At 33.9% G+C, this 19,155-nt stretch overlaps 1 protein-coding gene across 1 annotated transcript; it reads left to right on the top strand.

Moving 5' to 3' along the window:
* Window positions 1-447: 447 nt before the first annotated feature.
* Window positions 448-3,295, top strand: LOC110690718 (probable WRKY transcription factor 30). The gene is made up of 3 exons (XM_021867591.1): window positions 448-1,082; window positions 1,548-1,652; window positions 2,400-3,295. Exons 1-3 carry the CDS (start codon window positions 703-705, stop codon window positions 2,956-2,958), a joined length of 1,044 nt encoding a protein of 347 aa, XP_021723283.1. The 5' UTR covers window positions 448-702; the 3' UTR covers window positions 2,959-3,295.
* The last annotated feature ends 15,860 nt before the right edge of the window (window positions 3,296-19,155 follow it).

The raw sequence follows: 19,155 nt of genomic DNA, 5'->3' as shown, positions 1-19,155 counted from the left end.
TAATGAGTTTGATTTGATTATGTGGGTATTTCAGAATTATATTTCATTGATAGTAAAGGGTTGCAAGTAGAGCTTTTAACTCCAAACCCCCGATATGAAGTTACTAAGAAAGAGCTCGAACTCGTCCCGACCTAAAACCCAACGACCAGGACTTAAACCCGTTTTGACCCATCTATCAAATTTCGCAATGATATTATGTTTTTGCAAAATTTGAAATAGTTTTTTTTAAGCACGATCCGAAATTTAACCCGAACCCGACTTATTGACCCAAATTATCATATCTAGCCGGTGTTAAATCATCTTATCATGGGAGAAGAGTTGAACAACCCAAAGGTACGGTAGACAACACAATATCTAGAAAAAACAGTTAAACACAACAAGAAACAAGTGTAGTAGGGCGCGTGGTGCTTGCAAAAATATAAATTTAAAGAAAGGCCTTACAAGTTGGAGGACTAAATTTCTTTCAAGGTTCCTTCCCCTTTCCCTCGAATTTGCTTTGCCTACAATTAATTATTTAATTTAATTTCATCACCCTTTATTTAAATTTTCTCTCTCCACCTCTATTCATATATAAGAACAAAGACCCACTCTTCTCTTCTTATCTTCTTACCACTTCACTTGAGAAAATACAGAGAAAACAAAGAACTACATTAGAACTTTCAAGCAAAAAAAATCTTACAAAAAAAAAAAAAAAAAAAAAAAATGCAAGTAGTCAGCAAAATTGAGCAACCCAATTCATCTTCTTCATCACCCATTTCGCCCAAAAATGATTTGATGGAAAATATCACAACTTTTTTGGAAAAAGGCAAAGAATCTGCTAATCAGATTCGAAGCTTCATTAATGAACGGCTAGGATTGAAAGCTGAAGATCGTGAGGCTTTAGATCATCATTCCTGGATGACTTTGAATTCTTTTGAAGCTGTTCTTTCTATTTTGAACGCTTCTGATTTTGATCAGGATGATCAAGTTTTGATCAAGAAGCGTAAATTTGAATTGGAATGTCCTGATCAGTCTAAGTCTGAGGATAACATTGGTGGTGGAAATGTTGTTTCTAAAGAAAGAAGAGGATGCTACAAAAGGAGGTATATCTTCAATCCTCTCTTATCTATCCTTTTTTCATTTAAGACCCGGACCCGGACCTAATCAGACCGTTTTGTCGTTGTAGGATTGGATTTGGGTCTGTGGGTCCGTTAAGTTACTGTGAAACAAGTTACACCCAATTAATTCCGACCTACCCTGAGTTAATGAGTTGTTCTTTCTAATCTAATTCATCATGTGGGGCAATTTGGTTATTTTTTTGTCACTAGGAATTTAAAATTTTATTTGTCAATTTCAAGGGTGTTTTGGTCTAAATGATTGTATGGATACTTATTGGCTAAATGGCTAGTAATGAATATCTAAGGACAATTTGACATTTTATAGTTGGAGGGTTTCAATGTTTTATTATTCTTAAAAACAAATTAATGTACCAATAATTTTTATGAAATAAGAAACAAAATTATTATTTGAAAAGGGAATAATAAGTTTGTCAATGATATAATTTGCAGGAAGACTGGCCAATCAATCATTTTGGAGGTTAACAATCTAACTGATGATGGTCATGCTTGGAGGAAATATGGGCAAAAAGGAATCCTCAACACAATTTACCCAAGGTATTATTCTTATCATCTTTCAACTTATAGTGCACATTTGATCACTATTAATCTATGATTAGTGATAATCTATGATTAGTGATAATGATCATTATCTTAATTGGTTGTTAAAGTCATGAAAGTCGAGTTCAAGATGTAGATCATATTCTGTATAATTTCCTGAAATGTTACCATTACAAGAAAAAAAGAATTACTCTTTTTAGCAATTATTATTGCACATACCTTTCTTGACTCTGTTTTTATGTGGATTGCTGGTCCAATATTGATAATAAGACACCACTTCTCCAATGTTTATGTGTGCATTTGTGCAAGTGATACCACATTCCACATAAGGAGCTTATTAATCTATTCTTATTTAATTGGAACCATAGGAATCTATTTATTACTTTTATACTACAAATAGCAATTTGAATCATTATATCAATTATACATTTTTAACAAACTGTTATATACCACCTAACTTTTAAGTTGAATAATCTCACTGGCTCATTAATCGAGTTTTAGCTAGTTGTATAAACTGATTAAATAATGGACGGCCTATGTATAGACTGTTTATTATTTATAAAACAGACTGTGAACTATGATTTGTAAAACCACATAATTGTCAAACTCTTAATTAGCACTCCACACTTATCAAATTGATTGATTATTCCTTACCTATTGAAGTTTTTTATAGGCGATAACATGGAGAAAACTTGAATATAATTTATGTTATACTAATAAATTTTATATGTTTTATTTATACAGGAATTATTACAGATGCACCCACAAAATTGATCAAAATTGCCAAGCACTTAAACAAGTCCAACAAATCTCAGAAAACCCCACAAAATACAAGATCATCTACCAAGGTCAACACACATGCAAAACCCCCCACAAAACCCCTTCAATCATAATAGATGATTCCCTTGAACAAAACTCCTTTTTTTTGAGCTTTGAGACAAACAACCACCTAGTAGCCAAACATGCCCTTAACCCTACCTTATTCCCCAAATCAACCTTCCATGCTAATACTACCATGGTTAAACAGGAGTACACTCCCATCAAGGTAGAGTCACCGCCTTCGCTTATCACCCATGATCCTCATTCAGGGGCAACGACCATCAACCAGAACTCACCAACCTCTGACATAACAAGCATAGGTTTTCCATCAACCCCTGTTTCCGAGCAGGGCGATGTGAACTCGTCTTTGGCGCCCGAGGTTCACGCCTCTACGGCTGAATCCTACGACGATATGGATTGGATCAACGAGATATACGCCATGGATCAATATACTTCTCTTGATGGATTGTTGGATAACTTATGAGCATAAATATTGCTTTTTTTTTTTTTTTTTTTTTTTTTGTAGTAGATTTTATGTAGACATGATGTAACTATGTAAGTTTAAGTCCACAAATTTCATCTAGCTAGAATTATTTACCTAGCTATATATTTTAATTTTTCCTTTTTTTTCTTACCATGTATATTATCTAAGAATAGTCTATAAGATTAAGGAGTGGAGGACATTAAGTACTTTGCACTTATTGTGCTAACTAGTGTAAGATAGTTTCACCTCAATATGTATGTTGGTAGAATGTGCCAAGTTTTGTGAGGTGCTATGTTTCCTAGTGTTTTTCATTAATTGATAGCGTAAAATTAATTAATTTTTGTGTGATATTTTCTCAATATGTTGCACTTAGCTTGTTAAAATTCAAGATTCTGCAAGCTATACTAAATGACATGGATATTAGATCTCGACAAATCTTCAGTGGTCCTACATACAAAAGATTCGGAAGAATGTCTTATAATCACATACAAGTTTAAAGATTTTCATCTTAAATTTAAGATCATATAATTAAGGTAAAGATTTACACAATTGAGTTATGTATATTTTATCAACAAAAAGTTTAGAAAATAACAGCTCGGAGAAAAGAAATGTCACAGTGCTTTTCATAAAGCAATTAGATTAAAATAGTGAAAAGCATATGAAATTTTCATGCAATTTGAGATTATAAAGTCCAACTTTTAACTTGCAACCCCATAATATCGTTCTTAATTAATTTCCCACCTTAACTCACACGGTATGCAAGAGACTAAATTTACATCACAAAAATGCATATACGTTATATTTTAACTAGCTAGCTAATATCATCTAACATGTACTATGGATAATAGGACGCGTCCTTTACAAAATAAACGCCATACTAGATCAATGGGTATCAATACCAGTCAACTGTTAGCCCAATTGTAAGGAAAGAACATTCAACTAACCTTGAGGTTAGAGGTTCAATTCTCATTAAGAATACTTTATGTGTGTGGGAAATTGGAAATTCTCTTACTGAATCCCTCACTCTCAAAATGGCTAACCCTCAAACTTGATTCAAACACTAAAAGATAGATTAATTAGTAATTTGCTAATAAACTTACAAGCCCAAAGCATGCAAATACTACATCCGTTTCATATTATTTGCAACAATTTGACATAAAGTATAGAGGAAAAATATTCAATCGTTATAAATAATATGAAACGGAGGTAGTACTATGAATTATAAATTCATATAAACTAGTATCATTTCCTCAATATGTATTATGTATGGATTATGTTTTTTTAATAAAGTAAGAGAAAAAAAAAGGGCAAGCACGTCCGCCGTATCCTTAGCAGTTGTTACAAGTAAGGCCTTGTTTAGTTCACCTTATTTTTACTTAGTTTAGATCAGATCAGATCAGAAAAAATAAGTTCAGATCAGATCAGATCAGGAAAAATAAGTTCAGATCAGGTCAGATCAGAAAAAATAAGTTCAGATCAGATCATATCAGAAAAAATAAGTTCAGATCAGATCAAATCAGAAAAAATAAGTTCAGATCAGATCAGTTAAGTTCAAATTAAATACATATTATTATTATTATTATTATTATTATTATTATTATTATTATTATTATTATTATTATTATTATTACTATTATTATTATTATTATTATTATTATTATTATTACTACTATAATAATAATTATTATTATTATTGTTGTTGTTGTTGTTGTTGTTGTTGTTGTTGTTGTTGTTGTTGTTGTTGTTCAAACAATAAACGATAATAATTAAATTTTCATTATAAGCTCCAAATTATAAACGTTTACAAATATAATTTTCATCATAAGAAGTTCCAAATTTCCTTCGCTATATTAAGTTGTACTTCGTTCATTACAGCCTTACGATTCTCGTTAAACAAATCATAATCTGCTCTTGGTTCGATTTCTATACCACTATCAATGGGTATATCCAACTCATGTAATCGAATAAAATTGTGAAGTGTGAATGCAGCAACCATAATCGCCAATTGATGTTTAGTGTCTATATTTGGCATCATTGTGAGTATTTTCCATTGAGATTTGAATTGTCCAAAACATCTCAAATCATTCCAATGATTTGTTACTAGTTTGATATTGAATTGCTTTCCACATTTAACGATCAGAGTACTCACTATTCTATCCCAATTAAGCTTTAAATATCCAAATTCTTTCATCTCCAAGCATATGTCCAACAATATCTCCGTACATTCTTCAGACCATGCTACCCTACCAGCCATTACACTATGATAAAGAACACTTTGGAATCAATATTTCATGCATAAATTATAGACATTAATGTTGAATTGGCACCAGGATTATAATAAAAAGGATTCTTTTGAAATAAATGAATTGAACTGAAGATAAAATATTAATTGTGCTTTACATTTTCATTGATATTACTTGCATTAGGTCAAATGTAAAATTCATGAAATCAAATAAATGTATATTTTCCTACATTATAAAAAAACAATAGACAAATGATAAAATTAATGACATAGAGTGTTGAAGTATTTACCTATGATGGAGATAAAAGACAAACAACCTATTGAACAAATGAATAGAAAAATATTTTAGGAGATTGATTTAGAGTGTAAAAATTATGACACTAAGATGTTGTTTTAAATAGGAAAATAGAGGTGTTACCCATAGTTGTTTGGAATATTGAAATATGAAATGATAATTTTCAATTCAATTTAGTCAACCATTTACATTACCAAAAAATTTGTAAAATTCCCTATAAAGCTATGACAAAATTTAATATGCAATTTAGGTTTTTTAGGATCCCATTTTAATAATTTCTTATAAACAAATTCATTTATGATGTTGGATATTGTAAATAATAAAATTATCAAATATTACAAGTATATTACCTTGTACTATCTGATAATATTAATACTTTTAGGTTTCTTTTAAAATATTTGTAAGGGATCTAAATATTTTATAATAATAATAATAATTTTCCTAACAATAATACTTCCTCCGTTTTGTTAATATTGCAACAAGGAGGAAATTACGCATCCCAAAACACATTTTATATGCTAAATATCTATAATTGTGTAAGAGTAAAAATTATAAAAAGTTGATATTGTGAAAGTATTAAATGAGACAAATCCAACAAGATCCCATTTGACTATATTTTGCTTAACATATAACTCATATTATATGGTCAAACAAGAGTGATGAATAGTTCAAAAAGTCCATTGTTGCAATATTAATAGAACGGAGGAAGTAATAATAATAATAATAATAATAATAATAATAATAATAATAATAATAATAAAACATTAATATGGTTTAAAAAAAACATTAATATTGATTAAAATAAAAGTAGAATATTGAAATAATTAAAATAAGTTCAGATTCCTAAAAAAAAAAAAGTTCAGATCAGAAAAAATAAGTTTAGATCAGATCAGAAAAGATAAGTTCAGATCAGAAAAAATAAATTCAGTTTAGATCAGATCAGAAAAAATAAGTTCAGATCAGATCAGAAAACATAAGTTCAGATCAGATCATATAAGATAAGATAAAATCAGAGCAGACCAGATCAGCTAAAATTAGATGAACTAAACAGAGCCTAAGTCAGTTGTCAGGACAACGTTGTTGCACTAAAAACCTGACCACCAAGCAAGACATACAAGTGATACAACGATTACATGGACCAACGATCCTTTTAATTTTGTTATCAATAAATAAATTGATAGCCCATCCGACCTTATTATAGTGGGCGGCTGTTAATAATAATAATAAAAACTAGAGACAAACAATAACTGACAAAAACAATTCCCAAATATATCCGTCATGTTATGTTACAACTTTACAAGTAGGTCATGACGTGCACATATTTGAGCTACATGCTACATATAACGTAAACATTAAACACCCATCAATTAATTTATGGTTATGCATGCATACCCCAAAATTTCCTACATAATCTCGAGGAGATTACTCGAATTTTAAACACTCAATAATGAAACATCAGAATACCAGATAGTTAATAAAATTGTCATGTGCACCTACCGCGATTTATATGTATGTATGTTAGGATGTATGTAATTATATACAGAGTTAACTCGATCGAGTCCACCTATTGATTTTAGATTGACTCGTGACGGGTTGGTACTTATCAGATCAAGTTGAAATAATGTCAACGTACCTAGCAAGGTCACATGTGGAAGCTAAGCCAAGTCTATATCTGAAGGTTCAATGGGCACTCAAGAGGGGGGGGTGAATTGAGTGTTAAGTAATCGTTGGCTAATTTTGCTTCTTTTCGGATTATGTGTGAGGAACCAGTTGTGCTGGTTCCCGTACGCAGCGGAATATAAATAAGCAATAAAGAAGACAACAAATTTAACGAAATAAAACAAAGCAATAAAGAACACAACAAATTTAATGAGGTTCAGCCAACTCAGGCCTACGTCCTCCTATCCTAAGTTCTTTATTAATCTACTCCGAAAAACAAAGACAAAGAACACTCTGCTGTTCCCTACTCCGGGAACCAGCAAACCCCACACTCTACTCCGAGTGTGCTCTCGACTTACACTCGTAAGCCCAATGTGTTTGAACTCACAAACACTCACCCAGCCTTTAACCCCTTTGTTAAAGACTCAATACAAGAATCAAGAACTCCCCTTTGATCTCACTTCTACGAAGCTAATTAAGAGAAAATATTTAAGTACTAGAATGCTCTTGTATATGACTTGATGAATGGGATTAGTGCTTAAGTATATGCTCTCAAATAATTGCTCTTTTGATTTCTGGAGAGGCACACGAAATATGTGAAATAAGATGAGTTTATATAAGCTTAGATTCCTAAAACCTAGTTTCCTTAAATCACACAATCTTAGAGAATAAGATATAATGTAATTTTAGGAAAGTTTTTATCTTATTTGATTTAATCACAAAGATAGAATCAATTAAGATAAATACTCCTAGTTTTTAGGTAACCAAGAATATTTCATCTTATTTCCAGCTGCACAAAATATTTTCAAGATAATCTTTTCGAAAAAATCTTTTTGTAAAATCTTTTTCCAAAACGGCAGCTCGAATACAGTGAACCTGGTTCCCCGACCTGGTTCCCTGAATTGAAACATGTTATGAAACCTGTTCCAACTTTGTACCAGATTTCATATCATACTTCAATATACTTTTAAGCACTTATATAACCCAAACATGCAAGCATACTACGGAGCATATTACATGAAAACCTAGATAACATATTAAAGCATAAATCGTCTTTTCTTCATGTAATCTTCAAGACTTGAATCTTCCTTGAATACTTCTATTATGAGCAAACAATCTTTCTTCGAAATATCTTCGAAAGGCTTCTATGCTCCAAGTCTTGGAATCAACTCAACTACTGCACATGTAACATGGTTAATGCACAATAAAGAGTATGTGACTGCTTTACCACGTAGCAGCCATGGAAACAGTACATACTGGTTCCCTACCAGTACATAACACTTTTATCATATAACTGTTCCCTGTATAAAGACAAGTTAGTTCAATAAGAAAACTCATGTAAGTAATAACTTGTCTGGGGAAACAGTGTTCTATGTTAGCTGGTTCCCCCAACTGTATCGAACACTTTCAAGGACCTGTTTCCCTTAGCTGTTTGTCATCATTCAAAACTATCAATCAAAACCTAAGGGACTCAACAAATTCCCCCTTTTTGATGATGACAAACTTTTGAAGTTCCTGAACCTGTGAACATGCTCAAAAGGAAAACCGTCAAAAACTTCAAGGACTCAAGACTCTTTGGAACAAGTCAGTTAGGCCAACTGGTTCCCTAAACATAAAATAGAAAATACGAAATAAAAAGACTCAAACTGACTCAATCTAAACTAGCTAAACCTTAGGCTTCAACTTCAGACGACTTCCCCCTTTTGGCATCATTAAAAAGTATCCACAAGTAAAAGCAATGTGCACAAGTTAATGTGCTTATCCATACAATGGCATCAACCACCATTCAAGCATTATGCTGCAAAAAGAGATTAGTCAAACAGTTCATACCATAGCAGAGTTAGTAGTTCATACAAGCCAACAAAGTTCAACCAAAGAAGCCCAAATCCATCCAAAAAGAAAGTTCATGGAATGGAGAGAAGTAGACAGACCAACAAAATCAGTTATTTTAGAATAAACATGAGGGTGAGGAAACAAGAACAGAAACAGCATCACTCCTCATCATCATTCTCGTTCCCTTCCTCCTCCTCGAACTTTGCAACATCTTCTGTATTATCATCTGATTCCTCTTCATCCTTGTCACCATGCTCTGCTTAAACCAAAATCATTATATTGCTAAGCATATTCTTGTGATTCCCCAATCTGTTTCAAAACCACTTCCTGACCTGCTGGTTCCTCTATTTTTTTTTTTTTTTTTTTTTTTTTTTTTTTTTATAAAACATGAGAGATATGTACTGATTCAGAATGTTCTCCTTGTTGCATAACGAGTGCAAAACTGTTCTCCTTGTTGCATAATGAGTGCAAAACTAGCATCACATCAATCAAGCAAAGAGGTTCTTGCTGGTACCCTTTTTCTCTTGGTTCCTGGAACAGCATCAATGGACTGTTCCTCCTGCACCTTCTCAGTGAACTTCTTTAATTGAGTTACTCTACTTCGTACCATGGTCTTAGCAATGGGTGTTTCCTCATAATAACCAACAATCTCTATTTCATCCTCTTCACTCTGAATTTTCTGAATTTCCTCCAACTTCGGGCTTAAGGACACTTATGCTTCCATCTGATGTTCCCCCTGAGACTGAGCTGGTTCCTTGAGTGAACAGTAACCAAATGAACAATGATGAATTTAAAGCATACGAGAGAGAGAAAGAGAATTTCGAGTGATGATGATTGATGATCTGCACAAAGGGTTAGTGTATATTTTTAACAATGAAGCACAAAGAGAGAAGAAGGAAAGAAAAGAGTTAGTTGAGCCAATAAAAAGCAACTGTAAAGGATATTTTTAAATTGAAATCAAAAATTTGGTAATTATCTTTTACCATAATTATCTCAACCAACTATAAATAAGGCATATGATATGTTTGCCTTTTATATGGGATTAAATAACTGAAATAAGATAAATTCCTTCCAAAAGGAAATATCTTATAGTAATCTTCCAAAAATAAAAGATATTATCGGATGACATATCAGAGCTGGTCTGCTGTTTCCCTTTGCTGGTACCTGTATAGAACCATGTCACGCTGTTTCTGGCAATTCAGCCTGATTTCACCTGTTTCTTACAACAATGATTCTCAATCCTTTTGAGATTTTGAACCATCTACACAACACTTGAAAGATATCAACATAAGTATGTACACACACTATACAAGAGAATACCATTCTAACCAATCATTGAAGGAAGTAATTGAAGCCAATACCTAAAATCTAACTAGACCTAAAAGGACTCTTAACCTACAAAAAGACTCTCTACACAAAGGCTTTGTGAAGATATCAGCAATTTGATCTTCACTTTTACAAAACAACATCTCCACCAATCCTTTTTCCACATTGTCTCTTAAAAAATGGTGTCTTATTTCAATGTGTTTTGTCTTGGAGTGTTGCACAGGATTCTTTGAAATATTGATTGCACTAGTGTTATCACAAAAAATAGGAACACTTTTATAAATAACACCAAAATCTTTCAGCTGGTTCCTTATCCACAGTAGCTGGGAACAGCATGAAGCTGCAGCTATATATTCAGACTCTGCCGTGGATAGGGCCACTGAATTTTGCTTTTTAGAACCCCATGAAATTAGACAAGAGCCAAGAAAGTGTGCCATACCTGATGTGCTCTTTCTATCAACTAAGAAACCAGCATAATCTGCATCTGTGTATCCAATAAGATCAATGGTACTGCCTTTGGGGTACCACAATCCCAGATTTGCTGTTCCTACAAGATACCTAAGTATCCTTCTAACAGCCTTCAAGTGAGATTCCTTTGGATTGCTTTGAAACCTAGCACACAAACCAACAGAAAACACAATGTCAGGTCTACTAGCTGTTAGGTAAAGTAGAGAACCTATCATTCCTCTATAAAGAGAAGCTTCAACATCTTTTCCCTTAAGATCAGCATCTAATTTTGTAGATGGGGGAACAGGTGTATCATAAGCTTTGCTGTTCTCCATGCCGAATTTTTTCAGCAACTCTTTTAAGTACTTTTGTTGATGGATCATTATTCCATCATCCATTTGCTTAATCTGCAGCCCTAGGAAGAATCCTAGTTCTCCCATCATGCTCATTTCAAATTCACTCAAGCCCTCGGAGCTTGTTTCAACCCATATAATGCTTTGTCCAACTTGTACACATGTTGGGGGAACAGTGCATCTTCAAAACCAGGTGGCTGCTCCACATATACTTCTTCCTTTAAATATCCATTGAGGAAGGCAGTCTTTACATCCATCTGAAACAGCTTAAAATTCATGTGAGCAGCATAAGCAATTAAAATCCTAATAGCCTCTAGCCTAGCTACTGGTGCAAACGTCTCATCATAGTCAATTCCTTCTTGTTGATTGTACCCTTGCACCACTAGCCTTGCTTTGTTTCTGACTATAGTACCAAGGTCATCTAACTTGTTTCTAAAGACCCATCTAGTGCCAATGACTGATCTTTCCTTGGGACGGGGAACCAGGTGCCAAACCTGGTTCCTCTGAAACTGATTTAACTCATCTTGCATAGCTAGTACCCAATCAGGATCAGTCAATGCCATTTTATAGTCAGTAGGCTCTACATTAGACAGGAAAGAATAGAAAGCACAAAAGTTTTGAAAAACATTTGTTCTCGTTTGAATCCCCTTATTTATATCACTAATTATTTGATCAGTGGGATGAGAAGATTGATATCTATAACTTTTAAAATTAAGACTGTTTTGTGCTTTCTCATTAAGTTGGGAACCAGCATGTTCATGGATCTCTCCTTCTTCTGAGGAGCCAGGAGGATTCACATTCATGCTGTTTCCTCTATCATTACTTACCTCAGGTTCAGGGGTGGTACCTTCTTCTGTTCCCCCTGAACTCATTACCTGTCTATTATTTGAGGAACCATCAGGACTTGGTTCCCCTTCAGAGTCCTCATTATCTTCATTTTCTTCTCTAGGCACTTCATCATTATCATCTGGTGGAGTATTTGGTAGGCCTAGATCTGCTTGCACTTCATCCGTGGGACCAGTATACTGGTTCCCCGTGAAATCCATCAATCCAATCACTTCATCAGGTTGTACCTGCGCAATCTCAGAAGACATGTTAAATTCATCAAAAATGACATGGACACTCTCCTCAACACGAAGAGTCCTTTTATTAAAGACTCTATATGCTTTGCTGTGAGAAGAGTATCCAAGGAAGATTCCCTCATCACTTCTAGGATCAAATTTATCAAGCTGGTCCTTCCCATTATTATGCACATAACATTTACATCCAAAAATGCGAAAATATGTAATGTTGGGCTTTCGACCTTTAAGCAGTTCATAGGGAGTCTTATTTAACTTTGGTCTAATGAGACCTCTATTCAATATATAGCAAGCAGTGTCAACAGCTTCTCCCCAAAAACTCTTTGGGAGACCACTCTCAATGAGCATCGTCCTCGCCATCTCCTCAAGAGTTCTATTCTTCCTTTCTACAACACCATTTTGTTGAGGTGTTCTAGGGGCTGAGAAGTTGTGATTAACTCCATGTTCCCTACAATAATCAATAAAGTTAGCATTTTCAAATTCAGTACCATGGTCTGATCTTACCGAGACCAGCTTGTGGGTGAGCTGGTTCTCCACTTGTTTCACCAATGTTACCCATTCTTCAAACGTTTCATCCTTTGTGTGTAACATCATTACCCAAGTGTACCTGGAATAATCATCAACCATAACACAGACATATCTATGACCTCTTCGACTTTGTACTCTCATGGGACCACACAAATCAATGTGTACAAGTTCGAAGGGTCTGCTGGTACTCAAAACAGTTTTAGACTTAAAAGAAATTTTGACCTGTTTCCCCCTTACACATTCAGAACAAACTTTATCAGCTTCATACTTAATGTTAGGAAGGCCTACAACTAAGTCACGTGTTTTAAGTTTGTTTAGAAGTGTTAGGCTAGCATGTCCAAACCTCTTATGCCAAATCCATTGATTATTGTCAGAAACAGCTCTCAAACAGATGGACTTGTCTTGAGGGATTTTATCTAAGAAGGTGATGTAAACATCATGCTTCCTGGTTCCCTCACATACAAGTTCTCCTGTTTGTGAGTTAACTATGTGACATAGGTTGGCTTGAAACTCAACTATATTACCTTTGTCACATAATTGAGAAATACTCAAGAGATTATGTTGCAAGCCTTCAACATAATAAACATCATCTATTGCGTTAGAAAGTGTCTTACCAACCTTACCTAAACCAGTGATGGTTCCCTTGTTGTTATCCCCAAAGGTGACACTTCCTCCATCAAAGGCCACTAGTGAAAGGAATTGATCTTTATCCCCGGACATGTGTCTTGAGCAACCACTGTCCAAATACCAATAGGTGTCTCCCTTCACTCTAGCCTGCAAGAGCAAATCAAACATTAGTTTTAGGAACCCAAACATACTTGGGTCCCTTTTCAACAACATTAACATCTTGTTGATCCTTTCTTCTCCACACATATTTTACACCCTTGCTGTTCTTATTAGCACTAATTTTCTTAGCTGGACATTCATGTATCTTATGTCCATTTTTACCACAATGAAAACACACATGCATTTCTTTAGTCATGACATACTTGCCTCGTTGATATTCTTTGATCCAGGTGGTTTCTCTGGGAGACCAGTTAGTCCTGGTTCTCTGTCTAGTATAACCAAGACCAACTTTTCCTCTGTTTCCTCTTGATGAAATCAGGTAATTTAAGGATTCTTGAGCATTCAATAATTTGTCCACATGTCTATGACTATCATTAAGTTCTTTTTCTCTGGTTTCAAGTGTTTTAGTTAACAATTCGTTTTTCTCTTTAAGAAAATCAAAGTTACTTTTTAAAGCTTCGAATTGTAGATTAAGTTTTGAAACCATAGAGTCAATAGACATGTCAACAATCACTGGTTGCTTGTCCTTTTTCAGTTGATTGATTTCCGCATGCAAATCACAAATATTACTTTCATACTTATCAATCGTATTACTGACATCTACACTGGTACCTGTAGGGGAAACAGTGAACTGTGCAGCTTTAAGTGAAGCAATTTCCTTGTGAGAGTTTTCCAGGTTGTAAGCCAATGTTTCAAAGGCCTTCAACAAGGAAGTTCTAGTACACGAATTTGCTTTACTTATAGCTACTGAAAAATCAAGAGTATCACTAGTGGTTGATAAGTCTCTAGGGAACCAGGAGGTCAGATCCTCTTCTCCATCAATTGGTTCAAACGATCTTTCCTTTTCTAGTTCCACTTTACACTTGTCCAATTCAACCTCTAGTTCTGCTACTTGATTTTTTAGTTCATAACAGACTCCTTCTAGATGATCACAACTAGCAATAGCAATATTACATTCACCACGTTTTTCTTTTAATTCTCTTTTGCAAGTTATGTATGTTTCACTTAGTTTATAGCATTCATCTAGTAAGGAATCAATACAAGCAAGCATATTTTCTCTATCATATTCATGCATATCTTCTCTAATTTGCTCTAAGCTTACCTTGCGTTCATGTAGTACATCCTTCTTTGCCATAAAGCATTTGTTGAATGTACTGGTTCCCCCTCTGGTTCCTGGACCAGTGCTGTTTTCCTTGATGTTTGTAAAGGCAGTTAGGCAAACATCTGAGTTGGGTGATCCTTCTTCTTCATCTGACCCTGAGTCAGAGTCTCCCCACATGGAAGCTATCATGGCATTCTTGTATGCTTGTTTATCTCCGGATTTAGACTGTTTGTCATTCCACTTAGGACAATCTCGAATAAGATGTCCTTTTTCTCCACACTTGAAACATCCTGTAGAAGAAGAATTAGAGTTAGATTTTTTATAGTTTTTAAAATGCTTACCTTTGAAATTCTTTCTTTGATCTCGAAGAGATCTCTCAAATCTTTTTGCAATCATGCTAATTTCATCTTCATCATCTTCTACTGTTCCCTTAAGCGCCATGCCTCTTGCTGGTTCCTTCTCAGACTTAGAGTCAATCAGCATCTCATGAGTCATAAGGGAACCAATCAGCTGTTCCAGAGACAAGGTAGACAGATCCTTTGCTTCATATACTGCTGTTACCTTGGCTGTCCATGCATCTGTTAAACTACGCAATAATTTTCTCACAAGATCCTCGTCAGATAAATTTTTACCAAGAGATCTAAGATCATTTACAATAGTCATAAACCTACGAAAGCAGTCATTGATTTTTTCATTTTTATTCATGGCAAACAATTCATATTTAGACATGATTAAATCAATTTTAGACCGTTTTACCTCGCTGGTTCCCTCAAACGCAAGTTCAAGGGTGTCCCATATCTCCTTAGCACTACTACAGCCAGAGATACGATTTGTTTCGGTCTCACCTATTGCTTGTTGTAGTATTGACATTGCCTTAGCATTCTTTTCCAGCAACTTGTAATCAGCAATGACCAATTCGCTATCCTTCTTGGGAACCTGGTTCCCCTCAACATCTGTCTTGAGAATGATATTAGGACCATTTTTAACTACGAGCCAGCATTCATAATCAATACCCATGATAACATTCTGGATCCTGTTCTTCCACCAAGCATAATTATTTCCATTAAACTTGGGTGACTTGTTGTCATAACCGATTGCACTTAATTCTTGAGTACTCATTCTTAACTCCTCTAGATGTTACTCTTTCGAGAAGCTTAGGCTCTGATACCAATTGAAGGTTCAATGGGCACTCAAGAGGGGGGGTGAATTGAGTGTTAAGTAATCGTTGGCTAATTTTGCTTCTTTTCGGATTATGTGTGAGGAACCAGTTGTGCTGGTTCCCGTACGCAGCGGAATATAAATAAGCAATAAAGAAGACAACAAATTTAACGAAATAAAACAAAGCAATAAAGAACACAACAAATTTAATGAGGTTCAGCCAACTCAGGCCTACGTCCTCCTATCCTAAGTTCTTTATTAATCTACTCCGAAAAACAAAGACAAAGAACACTCTGCTGTTCCCTACTCCGGGAACCAGCAAACCCCACACTCTACTCCGAGTGTGCTCTCGACTTACACTCGTAAGCCCAATGTGTTTGAACTCACAAACACTCACCCAGCCTTTAACCCCTTTGTTAAAGACTCAATACAAGAATCAAGAACTCCCCTTTGATCTCACTTCTACGAAGCTAATTAAGAGAAAATATTTAAGTACTAGAATGCTCTTGTATATGACTTGATGAATGGGATTAGTGCTTAAGTATATGCTCTCAAATAATTGCTCTTTTGATTTCTGGAGAGGCACACGAAATATGTGAAATAAGATGAGTTTATATAAGCTTAGATTCCTAAAACCTAGTTTCCTTAAATCACACAATCTTAGAGAATAAGATATAATGTAATTTTAGGAAAGTTTTTATCTTATTTGATTTAATCACAAAGATAGAATCAATTAAGATAAATACTCCTAGTTTTTAGGTAACCAAGAATATTTCATCTTATTTCCAGCTGCACAAAATATTTTCAAGATAATCTTTTCGAAAAAATCTTTTTGTAAAATCTTTTTCCAAAACGGCAGCTCGAATACAGTGAACCTGGTTCCCCGACCTGGTTCCCTGAATTGAAACATGTTATGAAACCTGTTCCAACTTTGTACCAGATTTCATATCATACTTCAATATACTTTTAAGCACTTATATAACCCAAACATGCAAGCATACTACGGAGCATATTACATGAAAACCTAGATAACATATTAAAGCATAAATCGTCTTTTCTTCATGTAATCTTCAAGACTTGAATCTTCCTTGAATACTTCTATTATGAGCAAACAATCTTTCTTCGAAATATCTTCGAAAGGCTTCTATGCTCCAAGTCTTGGAATCAACTCAACTACTGCACATGTAACATGGTTAATGCACAATAAAGAGTATGTGACTGCTTTACCACGTAGCAGCCATGGAAACAGTACATACTGGTTCCCTACCAGTACATAACACTTTTATCATATAACTGTTCCCTGTATAAAGACAAGTTAGTTCAATAAGAAAACTCATGTAAGTAATAACTTGTCTGGGGAAACAGTGTTCTATGTTAGTTGGTTCCCCCAACTGTATCGAACACTTTCAAGGACCTGTTTCCCTTAGCTGTTTGTCATCATTCAAAACTATCAATCAAAACCTAAGGGACTCAACAATATCCTTAAATACCATGGTTTGTTCTACCATTAGATTGTTTTCATATGATGATTGAAAAGAGATATAATCTCAAAATAGTTTAATTTATTTCTTATATAATATGCTCAATTTGAACACCTATTACACAAATGGTAAAAGCTTTAATTTCACTTTAATGAAAGATGCTAAATAATAAATCACTATATTCACAACAAGAATATTGAAGTTGTAACATAGAGTAGTACAATCTGAAGAATTTTATTTGAATGCAAAAATTGTCTCAATATTCTACGTTTATGTTATGCACATTATTAATTTTAATAAATTTCAGTACATATCATCTTATCTTTAACAAATATAACATGCATGACATTTTAACTGTTACACAAAATATACTTTCAAACTCTTATCTATATGGTCGCGATCGTCCATTTTTCTTTATCATGTGACTTTTGTAAATAAAGCAAGATATGCTCAAATTCTTTGTTTTGCTTTTTGCATTGTACACCATTTATAATTTACTTCACCTGCCTCATGTAGAAACTTAGACCCACCATATACAAGAATGATGGCACTTCAATTCAATTCAATTGTGACAATGCATCTCGTTCCCAATTTAAACCTTTTTCCTCCAATGTTGAAGCATGATTTTGACCCTTAACGAATAATTTCACCATTAGGCTAGTGATGTTCCATTAATTAAAGCAAACTAAAAATTAAATACATATTCTTTTTACCTTACCATATACTTTATGTGTTAACAAGTAGTGGGATCAAGTAATCAATTATATTATTTTATTGCTAAATTAGGCTTAATCGTTCGCTTTATGATACTCAAAATCCTCAATAAATCCACCTAATTAACACAAGGTCAAGAAATTCAGTCATTGAGATCACCGAAATTTTATGAAGATTATTTTTTAATTTAGGTGCACGCATGTTGGTCCATTTTTTTTGAGGAATTAACCTCAACAAGTAATCAAGATGATTGGTTAAACATTTCACATCAAATACTTACTTTATTTAATGTGTCGTTGTGGCTTTTTACTAAATATATCTTGATGGTTGCCCTAATATGTCTCATTTGTTGATGGGGCTGTTAATATTATGACATGGCACTTTGTCTGTTCTTTAAAGTTTAATCATCTTATTACTTTCTTTCACTTTATTAAATGGGTGGGTAAGTTTGTTGTTTTATTACGTGTAATTTAATACTCGTACAAAGTATATATAGTAAAAAGAAAGAGTAAATGTGCTAACTAAAAAAGATATATTACTTCTGTTTTATATTATTTGCATCATTTAGGTATTAGTTATGAGATATAAAATATTCAAAAATTAAAAAAAAAAAAAAACGAATGTATTAGATAAATTTCCATGAACGATCCCAAAAATAAAATGTAGTAACAATCATTACTTATCAGAGAGGGGTTGTAGAGGGTACGTGCTAAGAAATGCAGAGGTAGTTTCAAGGACAATGTGTAGAAAAATTGAATGGAGATAAAGTTGCCCCAAAATTAAAATACCTCATGTTAGACAAGGAAAGCGAAAGGGGATTGTGACAGACGGTATTAGAGAATTGATAATAGTACCAACAAATCCATCACTTTCTGTTCATATTAGAAATTGCTTGGAACCACTTGTATGAATAGATAAATGCGGGAAAATTGGGGTGTAATGGGCCATTCATTGTAAGAGAGATTGGACCCACTAAAATTAATACGTAGTGGATGGAAAGGGGTTGGCAACGATATATGGATGTGTACCATGCTTAACATTGGAGGAATGAACCAAAACGAAATACAAATACATAATACGAGGTTAATGAATTATAGTTCAGAATGATTTGATGACTTTTCCCCCCCACTAGTTGAGCCATAGCGCGCCACGCGCGCGATAGCCCAATAAACACAGATTATTTATGAGTAATGA

This window comes from Chenopodium quinoa, unplaced genomic scaffold (genome assembly GCF_001683475.1).
Source record: "Chenopodium quinoa cultivar QQ74 unplaced genomic scaffold, ASM168347v1, whole genome shotgun sequence".
Lineage (NCBI taxonomy): Eukaryota > Viridiplantae > Streptophyta > Magnoliopsida > Caryophyllales > Amaranthaceae > Chenopodium > Chenopodium quinoa.
Note: the sequence above shows the minus strand (reverse complement) of the source record. Positions and strands in the feature narration are given on the sequence as shown.